At 34.6% G+C, this 13229-nt stretch overlaps 1 protein-coding gene across 6 annotated transcripts in view; it reads left to right on the forward strand.

The window, feature by feature from the left end:
* Window positions 1-13229, forward strand: part of LOC107852302 (cyclic nucleotide-gated ion channel 4) — a 66945-nt gene that overhangs the window by 27089 nt on the left and 26627 nt on the right. For all 6 annotated transcript variants that reach the window (XM_016697366.2, XM_047397108.1, XM_016697365.2 and 3 more), the window contains one exon: window positions 438-546. In XM_016697366.2, coding sequence (XP_016552852.2) covers window positions 438-546 — 109 coding nt within the window. The remainder of the gene's footprint in view (window positions 1-437; window positions 547-13229) is intronic.

Consider the following 13229-nt stretch of genomic DNA (forward strand, 5'->3'; position numbering starts at 1 on the left):
TTGTACTACTTGATTTGATTAATAAGAAAGAATTTTCTTGAGAATTAGAAGACTCTCGTATATATGAGAACCCTTTCTTACCATTAATAACCTCTTTCATTCATACTGTCTTTCAAGATTTTTGTACACTCATTAAGAAGAATATTTAATAGTTTTAAATAGCCAGCAAAGTCTGTATTTTGTCTCTCTTTTAAACGTCTCACTTAATCATGAGCACAAGGCACCTGTTGAAGCAACCAAAGGTGGATATGTAGCATTTTCATAACACCATATTCATTTCTGAATCAAGTGTTTTTTATGCGAAACATAAATATATGTGAAAAAATCTATTAAAATTATGATAAATAGTAGGTCTAAACCCATAATTTACTTTTTGGTCACTTCGGTATAAAACAACAAATCAGAATTTTATGTTTAAATAAATGCTAATTTGACAGTACTTTTGGAAACTTGGAGAGCACAACAGATTGGCTGGAAGATATATTCATAATCATCGTTCTCACTACTGGTCTACTTCTGGTCACCATGTTGATTGGTAATATCAAGGTAACTTTCATATAATCATATACATGCATGCAGTAATAGACTGGGATGGATCTAATAATCTTGACTCTGTTGGCTATAGTTTAGTAGAAGCTAGAATTTCACGATTAAACAAGAAAAGCGTAGAGAGTGCGTTTCGTAATATCAGAAAAATATTTTCTTAGAAATTTAGTGGTTTTCTTAACAATTTTTTGGTGTTTGATAAATAAGCAGTACTAAAAATACTTATATGGAGTATAATTTAGAGAAAAGACACAAAATCACCTCCAAACTTGTCAGTCGAACCTACTTTATCACTTTAATTTTTTTGGTATTCAAATACCCCTAAATAAATCTAAAATGAATTAAGTACCACCCTAAAATTGTAATATCACTCTCACTATGGAAAGTGTATTACACACGCAGCATGTCATTACCATATCAGTGCCATACCCTTGTCATGTTAAAAATTATTTAAATTTTAATATTTTTTCGTACTCTCTTTCTCTTTCATGAACACGTCCTTCACCTAATTAGAACCTTCTTTGTTGACTAATTTCAATTTTTGCTAATTAAAAAATTGATCTAAAAAAATCTTAATCTTCATTATATATAATTTTCTTTTTTCAAGATTTGGCCTGAACATTAATTAATTCTCAAAACTATAAAATATATCAATGTAGTTTTTTTATTCTCTAATAGAAACAGAGTTCGTGGGGTAAGGGATTGAAGAAGGAGAAAGGGGTAGGGGTTTAAGGAAGAAGGGAGTTCGAGGGTGGGATTTGTAGGACGGGGTAGGTGGATGTGATAGGGGAGATTTTGTAGTGGTGGTGTGCGGGCAGATTTAAAGAAGAAGGAAGGGGAAGGGGAAGAAGAGGGGGGGGGGGGGGTTAATGAGGAAGAAAGAGGATTTTAGTGGGGTTGGAGGTTGGGTGGGTTTGAGGAAGATGAAAAAGGGTGGGATAAGGGGTGATTTTTTTTATTTTTAATTTGTATATATATAGATAGATATATTAGTAGTAGTAAAATCATCTTTTTAAGAAAATTACGCGCTTTTGATATTTTTTTAGTGATGAAATTTATTCACTTAAAAGTTATTTAAAGGATAAATAATTGCCCATAAAGTTAAAATGTTAAAGTTACACTAAAAAGTTTAGAAGTATTTTATATCTTTTCTCTATAATTTAAGCAACAACCATAAGGATGGGATAAGAGATGGGGGGACGAAGTAAGAGTATGGGGGTTGGGGTGGGATGGAATTTTAGGAAAAATGAAATTTTATCTATGGATCTTCATTGTTTTTCCTACTTTTATTAGAAAAGTCATTTTTAGGAAATATTTTTAAAAAAATTTAACCAACCAAACATGAAATTCTGAAAGAAAATTTAAAAAGTTGACATTTGGAAGAAAATAAAAAAATAGAAGAAAAGATTGGAAAATTCATTAACCTAATGGATGAATTGTGACTGTTTGTTTATTATATTTGTGTTAACCCCAAACTGTGAGTTATGACTGTTCATTTATTATAAATCTTTATTGTCTTCATAATCTTTTGATTTTCCTCGTGAAATAACTCTTCAATAGTTTACTATAATTATTAAAATTACTTATCTTTTATCTTTTAGATATTACTAATAAAAAGAATGATCAGAGAAAATGTCAAAAAGAGAAGAAAGATACAATATACGGTTAATGAAATGGAATACAAAGTTGAATCTTGTAAAAAAGAACATATAGGATTTCTAACCAAACAAAGATGTCAACTTTTCTAATGTGTATATAGATTGATAGGATAACGAAAATGTAAAAATAAATAAATTAAAGGAAAAACAAATGAGTTCAAAAAACAAATTAAATATGATAAAATGAATATATTAAAATGTGTTTAACCTAGCTTGATATGTTTTAATGCATCATGCACATTCAAAATTTGAAGTTTACTAATAATTAGCTCCTACATTGATTGTCAATTGGATTAGCTCATCATAAAAGAATAATTGCATGTTCAATAAAAATTAAGTTCTCTATGGTGTTTATTTTCTTTCTCTAAAATTGTCCGACTTTTCTGTCGAATTTCACCACTGGTTTTGCTAGCATGGCTCCATTGATGACGGTGGAACCTCTCCAGCCACCGGACTAGCTTCAATAGCTGCGCCATGGTAGTACATCTTCACCCCACAAATGTTCAGCCACACTTGTTTCCCACAATTCTCAGGACTCCACTGACCGGTTGTGAGGAGCTCAATCAATTACTTTCCAAAGTGCAATCAAACTTCCTTGAGCTAATTCCAGTCCATGGAAATGATTCTACATCTCCTAATCCATCTACTATTCAAATCTTAGAATATTTCAATTTGCCAGAGGGGAGTACTTGTCAAGGCGATTTTGGTAATGTTACGAATAGTTCGCCAGTGGTGTGCTTTCAATCTTGCCCCTCATCAGAGCCAAGTGAAAGAGCTTCAAGCTCAGCTGGATTGTCAAAGTTTACTATTGTCAGAGTGCATTCTATTTTTGGTGATCGTGATTTTGTAATACCCTGAGACTTTTCCTAAATATCACATGGTACTTAGGATTACAAGTAGCCCCAAAGCTAACCCATGATTCCCACTCAGCAATAAAAAAGAAACACTTAGTGTAAACATAAGCTGAAATATTAACTTATATAAGTTGAATTGTACTTGAAATATCAAACTCAATAAAAACAGGATAAACAAAACCATAACTAAAAGTCTAAATGCCAAAATAAAATAAAATATCTGACAGTTTCTGACAAGCGTTTAACTAAACTAAAGACTCATTGGGACAGATCCCAATTGATCCAAAAGAAAACATAATGTCTAAACTTTTATTTAATAAATGAACATCTAAAGTAACCATAATCTTGGCCCTTAAATCATGAGGACTCACCAACTAACAAGATATAGGAAATGATGATTGCGACTAATCGTACTGTTGAGAACGAATACCAGAACCTACATTATCAAACAATATAGCCACAGAAATATATGTATGTATATATATATGGGGGGGGGGGGGGGTCAGTATTTCTGTAATTTATTGAGTATATGGAGGTAAATGCAATAATTAAAATTGAAGCTAAATATACTCATAAAACATGCATGCTAACTGTAAATAAACTTACCTTGATCATAAATAAAACTGAAAGCTAAAATCTCATAAAGCATAAATCATAAAACAATATCTAGATAAAGCTTGTGAGTCATTACATTTAGTTTCTAAACTCTTCTTTACTTTTCTTGTAGAAGATTTTTATAACTGACATAGTTTATGTGAGCTAGCATGAAGTTCAATGTCTTATCTACATTGAGGAGAGTTGTTCCACCCTTGCCATAGGTATAGACCTTAACTTAGAGTAATCACTAAATTAGTCCCTAATCACTAAACTAGCCCCTTGGAGCAAGGAGACACTCTCTGGCGAGGCATCTTAAACCTATGGTGGCATATAGTTTTTGAAATATAAAATGCGCTAAGCCAACATTCTCCTCTCAATTCTAAATATTACTCCTCTATTATATAATCGTATGCTCATACTTATGAAATTCACCTTAAAATAGTGTATGAGTTTATAGACCTGAAAATCAACTATGCTTCTTTTGCTTAAATCATACTCACAAAGAAACATGTGAATTTCATATCTTATCTAAGGTCATAAAGTCAAAAATGAAGATTTAATCATGTCGTCATACTTTGTAACATGAACTAATAAGCTTGAACTTCTTGTAAACTGAGTACTTTATGCTCAAAATTGTAATCACTTACCAATTCATAGAAACTTTAAATCAAAATATCAAACTCAATGCTTAAGATTATTTTCATGGATAAAAACATAAGTAAACATAAAATCTTGTACTAAACAAGGCTTAACTCATGAGGAAACATCATAATCGTAAAGCATAAGAAAAGTGGATATGAACCCTCGTAAATTAATTTCTTCATATTCAAATAAAAATTAAATTTTTGGGCACAAGGACAGAAGAATATCCTTGCTCAAACCCCATATACCTAAACTTGATGAATTTTATGTAAGGAAAGCTTAAACTTGAGCTTTGGGATCTTGAATTTCGGAGAAAACCCCTTACTTGGTGTTCTTAAGAATTTAGGGGTCGTTTGGTTGGGAAATAGTTATCCCGAGATAACTAGTTTTGGGATTAGTTATCCCGAAATCATCCAAGATAACTTATCCCACCATGTATATGGGATAAGTTATCCCATCACTATGATGTAAATGGTGGAATAAGTTATCCCAGTATTGACTAATCCCTCTAACCAAACATGAGATAAAATGATTTTCATTATATCCAAAATTACTTATCCCTTACGTCTCACATCAAACGACCCCTTAGGTAAGAGATGAATCAAGTATTCTGACTTATAAGGGTGAAAATCATGTTTAGTATTGTTGTGGGAAGAGGTAAAAAATCAAAAAAACTCACAAAATTTTTCAAAATCAAAATTTAGTGTTTTTGCGCACTTGACCATGGCACGCCCTTATCGCACAAGCCAACCAGCGCGGTATGACTTTATCATGCCAAACCACTGGTTTTCATGTAAGGGCGTGTCATACCTCTATGGAACGCCCTAAATGCGGTTCCTAGCTATTTTAGGGTTTTGATATATCCCGTAATGAATTTCAGAAGCTTCGAAACACTTTGTAATAGTCCTGTTATCTTTTCTTATCATTATTAAACTCAAAAATCGCAATAAAACGAGATGGATCTATCAAAAGAAAATCATTAAAATCTTGGGATCTAATAGGTTTATGCAGTATAGTGATGAATTTGGTATACCAATCCATTCCTGGGGTTGATAGGTGTGCCCCGGTCCAAGAAGCCCCAAGAGTTAACACATCTAACTCCACCAGTTTGGGAATTAGGGTTCCTGTCTCTCAAGGTACTGTTCATGGAAGTGCAACTGCAATTTCTGCGTCCAGGGTGATGTGGTTGATTCTCATGTTCATCTGAAGCTATCTAATGGTGAGTTTATCTAACCTAGTTCTCTAAATCCCAATCTTTTGAAGGGGCTTAAGGTTGAGCAGGGTGATAGTGCCATCGATCATAGTAAGGAGCTTAGGGTTGGTCCAGAGGTTTAAGGAGGTTGTTATGTCAGCCACAAGCTTATGAACCTAATAATGCTCCAATGGAAGTGTCGTAAAATTTTATAGTTCCACCACTGGTTGAATCCAAGCATATGCCCATATTATAATTGGAGCAAGAAGCTGCTCCATTCCCTCCTCTTGAAAAACAATCTACATTGCCTAAATTACCAAATATCCCGGATCTTCCTCTTTCTAAATCTAATTACCAAATATCCCGGATCCACCTCTTTCTAAATCTCATTCCTTGGTTACTAAGATGCGAGCTCAAAAAGCTATGAAAGTTGAGCTTATCCCTATTGAACCTCCCAAAATCACAAAATGACTTGCACCCTCACCGTCTTTAAATAAAGTATTTTCGACGATAGAACCATGAATGGTGCATAGTAAGACAGTGCCTTTTACCGACAACTCCCATCATATGAAAGGGATTCAAGGACTAATTATAAAACCCTTGAAAAAATAAGACAAACCGAAATATAGATGTCATACTAAAACTAGGTTCAAAGAACCAACCAGTCTAACCTAGTGGATATCAAAAATACAGAAACGAAAACAACTATTGGATCAGAAAATGTGATTGCATTATAATGTCTCACTTGAATAGATCGAGAAAGCTAGAATTGACATAACATCAAACCTATTAGTCCAAAAGATCCAAGGAGGACTACAAGGTCAAACTTGCTCATAGATGCAAGTACATTTTAATTGGGAAATTTGTAAACACTATGCCTAAAATAGAGATTATTAGGAAGTAGTTTATTCTATAGACTGAGTTACACGAAAAGTTAAACTCACTTTTTTCAATTTTAAACACTTGTAAATTGATTTGTATAATGAATTTTTTCATTCCACAGTGTGGTCAAAGGGTGAGATGTATATTCAGGGTCAGTTGATGAGGTTTCAGTTGTTAACACCAACCTTTATGCCTGATAGAAACCCCTCTTGTTCCGGTTTGGGCTATTTCACCTAAATTTCCTTGGCATTGTTACTGCCTTGAAGTGGTAAAACCCTTGTTATCTCTTATAGAAAAGGTCTTATTTCATGATTTAGCTACTTACAAAAAGACTAGGGGCAGTGTTATTTGTCTTGGACTTGCCCCCGTTCTTTCCAATCTCATGTCCCCCAATCAGTCAGCATTTATTAGAAGAAGGAATATAGCTGAAAATATTATGCTTGCTTGGGAGATTATATATGGCATTAAGAAGTATGTTATTGGTGGAAATATAGTTATCAAATTAGATGCCTATGATAGGGTCTCTTGTCATTTCTTTCCTTGATTCTTACGAGGTTTGGATTTGATAAAGTTATTGTAGACATGATTTGGAGAACCTTGTCAAATAATTAGTACTCTGTCCTAGTTAATGGCACTAGGCATGGTTTCTTCCACTCAACTACGGGTTTAAAGCAGAATGATCCTCTTTCACCCGCTTTGTTCATTCTTAGAACTGAGGTGTTATCCAGATTCTTAAGTAACTTACAGAATCATCCACACTATTATGGATTTCACATGGTAATGAAAGGTTCTCAGATTAATCATCTCAGTTTTGCTAATGATATTATTTTCACTACTGGTAGAAGGTGTTCATTGAGGTTGATCATGAAGACATTAGCTGAGTATGAAAAGGTGTTTGGTCAATTAATTAACAAAGACAAAAGCCATTTTATTCTTCCTGATAATGCCTTTCCCTCTACTATTTCTAGAATTTTGGCTGAAACAGGTTTTAAGCAGAAGCAAAGTCCCATTACTTATCTTGGTTGTCCAATTTATATTAAAAGACAGAGAATCAGTCATTAGTCAAAGATGATTTGCAGAGTGGCATCACTGATTATTGGTTGGCATTCAAGAATCATTAGTTATGGTGGTAGAGTAACTCTGGTGAAGCATGTATTGCATCCCTCTCAATTCACATTTTGTCAGCCTGCATGCCCTCCAAGACAATTCTTAAACAGCTTGTGGGTGTATTTGCTGATTTATTTTGGGGTTGGAAAGATAACAAGAAGAAGTACCATTGGTCTTTGAGGAATCCCAATTTTCCTTAGGAGGAGAAGGTTTTGGTGTTAGACACATTTTTGAGGCTTGTGTTTCTCTGCAGTACAAACAATGGTGGGTGGTCTAGAACCAAGGATATCTTGTGGGGAGATTTTTTGAGAGCCAAGTATTTCTAAAGGGCTAATAATGTGAAGAAGAAGAATAAGAAGAATGGTCAATCTTTGGCATGGAAGCATATGATGAAGAATAAGCTTCATCTTGGAAACACATTTACTGGAACCAAATCTGGTACCTATTTTTTTTTTGTGGGACAGCTGGTTGGGTGTGGGTGCTTTACACAATTTTAGAATTGATCGGGTCAGATCTAATAATGTCTAGGTTGCTTTTTCCTTGACTGATAGGGCCTAGAATCTGTAGAAATTGAATAAAGTAATTCCCTTAAAATAATGCTACTCATTCTGAACATCCCCTTCCAGTTTCAACATAGAATCGCTGATCAACCAATATGGAGGCTCAATTCTAGTGGAGACATCAAATGCTTTTCTGCTTGTAGTTTGATAAGAGAGCATAAATCTTCTACCATGCTTAATTCCTTCACCTGGCATCAACACATCCTATTCAAGTGCTCTTTTCTCCTGTGGAGAGCACTAAGAGAGAAATTACCTACAGAAGCTCAACACTTTTGGTCATGCACCTAAGGATTGCTATTGTTCTTATTATCCTAGATCTGATTCAATTCAACACATTATGGTGGCAAGTCATTTTGCCAGGACTATTCAGAGTTACTTCGTTGCTTCTTTAGGTGTTCATCATGTCACTTTACCTTTGAGGTATACCTTGATAAAATGGTTGAAGATGGAACATGTAAATGCTGCTCACAAACTAATTACTCAGGCTCTTCCCGTCTTTATTTATTGGAATTTGTGGAAAAATATGTGTGCTATTAAATATGGTGGTCAGCAATCTAATCTTTCTAAAGTGAAATTCCTAATCTACAAGGATATCTCTCTCTTGTTACTCACAGTTTTTCCTTACATTAGTTGGCCAGCTAGTTGGAAAAAGTTAATTACATTTGTTGACAAGTGTACTCATGAGATTAAGGCCACTCCTGTATATTGGGCTAAACCACCCTTAATGTAGTCAAGTTGAACTCTGATGGCAGTGCCTTATCTAATTCGAAGAGGACAGGAGCTGGAGGTGTCATAAAGGACCATTATGGTGACCTCATATATGCTTATGCCATACCTTTTGGGCATGGTACTAATAACCAGGCTGAAGTAGAAGCAATCAATTGGGGCCTGTCCTATGCTTGAACAAAGAAATTCAACAAGTGATCCTAGAAGTTGATTCTAAGTTACTTATTAGGTGGATACGATCACAAGCTATACCTCCTTGGCACCTGCAACATTCTCTTGAGTCTCTTAGCAGACTCATGTCCCAGTTCCATCTTTTAATCTGTGAACATGTCGATAGGGAGGCCAACTTTGTGGCTGATTCTCTATCTAAAATAAGTCATAATATTAACCACCCTCATTATTACTTTAATATTCAATAGATCCCTGTAAAGGTGAAAGGTTACTTCAGTATTGATAGGTTGGGTGTTTCCAACTTCAGAAGAAGAAAATTGAGAAGAATCACGGTGGCTTGCTTCTTGGCACCTTCCTTTGTTTTTCATAACCTACTTACTAAGTTTCATCTGCACATTAGGATTAAGATACTAGGTTGCTTGTTAGATAGCTTAATCCTCATCGTCATGTATTATGTATATTCTGGATGTTTTGGTTTGGTACCCTTCAATTTACTTGCTTGTTTTTATGAAATAAAAATCTTAGGGGTGTTGCTCTACCCCTGACCCACCCTGGGTCATTTTCTAAAAATAAATAAAAAAAAATAAAATTAAGTTCTTCCAACGCATACTGATGGTTTATATGATTCCAATATGACAATAAGAACCTAATTCGGTGCCTAGTCCATGTATGAGATAAATGAAGAACACTAAATAAAATAGTAGTAAAGTAAATAAAAGAGATGTTTACGTGAAAATCTCATTGCCTAAGGAAGTAAAACCACGACGTATCCCAATAGGACTTCACCAACCACTTCACTAGTCACTACGAAACAATTTTAATTACAACCTTATGCAATCTTGGAACTAAATTCGTAATTCCTACTCAGTAGCAATAACTAAATTGCTACTATTATTTCATAGTAACTCTACTTGAAAGACTTCATTAGCTAACTCTATCTAAAGAACCACTTTAATATGAACTCAGTATAAACAAACTACTCACACAGATCTCTCAATTGAGACGTGAGTTTACAAATGAACAAATAGAAATAAAGACTCGATTAACTTAGAAATAAAAACATATTTCACTATAAGCAAAGAGTTTCTAAGTTATAAATCCTTGAACAATCAGAACAACAAGAAAATTTTTGCTTAGAGAAAATATCCGTTTTGAATATGCAAATATTGAGGTTCTCTCCTCAAGATGATGAATATATATGAATTGCATTGGGAGAGAAGCTTTCTCATTGGAGGACACTGATGAGGACCGCTGTAGATCGTGTCCCACGTCTATTCTGTTATCACTGTCAGAAGGTACTAGACAACTGACCCATAAGACAAAAACAACTCTGTACTGCAAAAGTTAGAAACACCAACTTATGTAGTTGGTCCTTCGGCTAGATTTGTCAATCATCAAACTATGAAAAGGCAAGAGGGACCTGAACCCAATATTTTTTTCCTTTTTCATGATGACAAACACATATTCACACTTCCCCAACACTTCCCCCTCACACCAAGAACATCATTACCAGATTAATCACAACATCTCCTTAATCAACCACTTTTACTTCTATTTTACCCCAATACTTTTCCCTTGCGCCAAGAACACATAACTATCAAATCAGTTACCAGATTTATCCCATCTTACACTTCTTCCACTTTTCCTCTTTTGACATCATTAAAAAGAAGGTACAGTAACATAAAACAGAAATGCAAGGCAAAATACAACTCAAGTTCATAAAGCTAACACATGCATGATAAGAGATCAGAACAAAAATAAGATTAATGACATTTTCATATTAAATTTTAGAGAAAATCAATAAGAACTATTAAACAGGATAGAATATAAGTCTTAGAAAAAGGAAACTAAGCATGCACATAATGCCAAACAAAATAAAAGATAATAGAGATTTTAGGAATGAAAGGATGGACAAGAGAGATCAAGTTGTCATGACCCGAGCCGGGGCCCTGGCCATAACGAGCATCCCGAACAATGAAGGCCCGAGTGCCCTTCTAAATCTGGTAATCATCCACAATATTCATATAGTATAAGAAAATTTGTGAAAATACAAAACAATACGGAATCATGGTCATTCTCTGAAATCTGTGCAACAATGCGGAAATAGGTTTATCAACATTTAAACAACATCTTTCTCAGTCTGCGAAATCTATACTACACATGACATCAATAACTGTCTGAAACCTGGGGCAAGGCCCCCAGTGGACCAAAACCAAAGCAAAAAAAATGTCTAAAAAGAGACATGCCTTCCGGAATAAAGAGGCTCACCACCGCAAATTTTGCTTCTGTCTGAAAGCTCTACGAATTAGCAGGACCTCTAGACTGAGCCTCAGACCCTGGAAGGCAGGGGGGTCAATACAGTTGTACTGGTACGCAGAGCAAATTCAAAATAATATTTTTTTTATTCAACATATATGAGAGCAATTTAAAACAGTTCATAAATATATCATATGGTAAGAATCATATATGCATATTTAAAAGACTCTATAAAATCATCTGAACTCTGTGACACTCTTTATTTTACTTCTGCGCTAGGTGGTATACCCTACAACTCTGAAATTCCACGGGCTATATGGAATCTGCCATTAACTCGGCAGCCAAGCCCCCAACCCAAGTTTGCCACAAGGGCTGGAGTCTCTGTCTCTACTACGCCACAGGGCCATCGCCAACGTACAATAATAATATACCCGTATCAGCAAAATACGGTTTTAGGCTAAGAGTTACTTGAACTCAAGCCTTCTTCGGGTAACCACCTAACCCTCTTTAAGCCTTTTTTCAACTCTTTAAAACATTTCATTCTCTGAAATCAAACTTTGAAAAACTCTAGCTCTGTTATAACATACATTTATATGGTATCGTCATACCATTGACTTGCAAGTCGTGTCTCTGAGCCATTAATAACATATTATAATCTCTGTTTTCAAAACATAAGGTTTGGGACCACCATATCAATAAATCAATTCAAAGAACTCTTTCTTAAAACTCATGTATACACATGCAAGAAACTCTCTTTTTCAACATTTCAAATACACAAGGTTGTCATATCAAAGTTCTTAATCACATGCAACTCTTTCTCTTTAACACAAGAACATAATTATATCAAGAAACTCCCTTTCATCATCCCTAAATCATGCCCAAATACTATGATATTGAGAAAACTATTTTCAAATTATAAATCATGCATTTCAAACCATTCACAATAAGATCATAAACTTAAATTCATCACAAGAGAGGGATTTCATAATTTGTGCTCTCAAACGATCTTCAATCTAAATTTTCATACATATACATATACGTAAAAATCAATTTTAAAGGGAAAAGACCTAAAGGCCAAAACAACAATGTCATTAAAACATTCATGATGCATAATTAAGACATAGATTCTAAAACTCCTTTGTAATTTCGTGATTGATAATCTTTAAATCATATTCAAGTGTTTCAACAAGCCCATGTAGTTTTAGGATAAACCCCACGTACCTTAAATTATTTAGTTTGAAAGATGGAGCCCGGATTTTGATCCGTTTCTTGGAATTCTTGATCTTAGGAATGAGTTCTTGAATTTTGGGAAGGAGTTAGGGTTTTGATTTTGAGAGGAAAAGTGAAAAATAAGCAATTTTGGCTTCTTGGGGCTGAAATTCTATGTTATAGACGGATTTTGGGTGAGGGGAAATGACCACGGTGCCCCTAGACCCATTAGAAATTGAAATAATGCGTAAAACAGCCTTATATCCGCGTCTAGTTTCGTGTCGACGCGATGCGTCATGATCGCATCGGCTTACTGCCTCACACGGAAAAAGCCATAACTTTTCGCTCGGTTATCAAATTTTGGCAAAATTGATATCGTTGGAAAGGTAATTCAATTATCTACGATTTGGTGGGTCTTGAGCTGAAAAATTCTCTGTGTATCAAGAGTTATCCACGTTCAAAGTAGACCCTTGTAGAATCGAATATCCAATTTTGGATGATTGGAAGGTTCTTAGCTCAACTTTGCTTTAGGCCATTTCTATGAACATTTTTCACCTCATAATTACTTCATATACTTAAGCGAAAGATCGTGACACATGAATCTAAGCATAAACCATGGAATTAGAGCTTATGCACGTAGGAACGACGGTTCGATTTCTAGCTCAAAAATGCGGGGTGTTACACAAGTAGGGTGGGAAGCACAGAAGAACTTATAAAGAGTTGATCAAAAAGTTTCACAGAAGAATGATTGCCAATAATCAGTTCATCATTCGTGATCTTTAACCGGACATTCTCATCCTTAAGTTGTGCATTCTCATTCTTTAACCTG

Source organism: Capsicum annuum, chromosome 9, assembly GCF_002878395.1.
Source record: "Capsicum annuum cultivar UCD-10X-F1 chromosome 9, UCD10Xv1.1, whole genome shotgun sequence".
Classification (NCBI taxonomy): domain Eukaryota; kingdom Viridiplantae; phylum Streptophyta; class Magnoliopsida; order Solanales; family Solanaceae; genus Capsicum; species Capsicum annuum.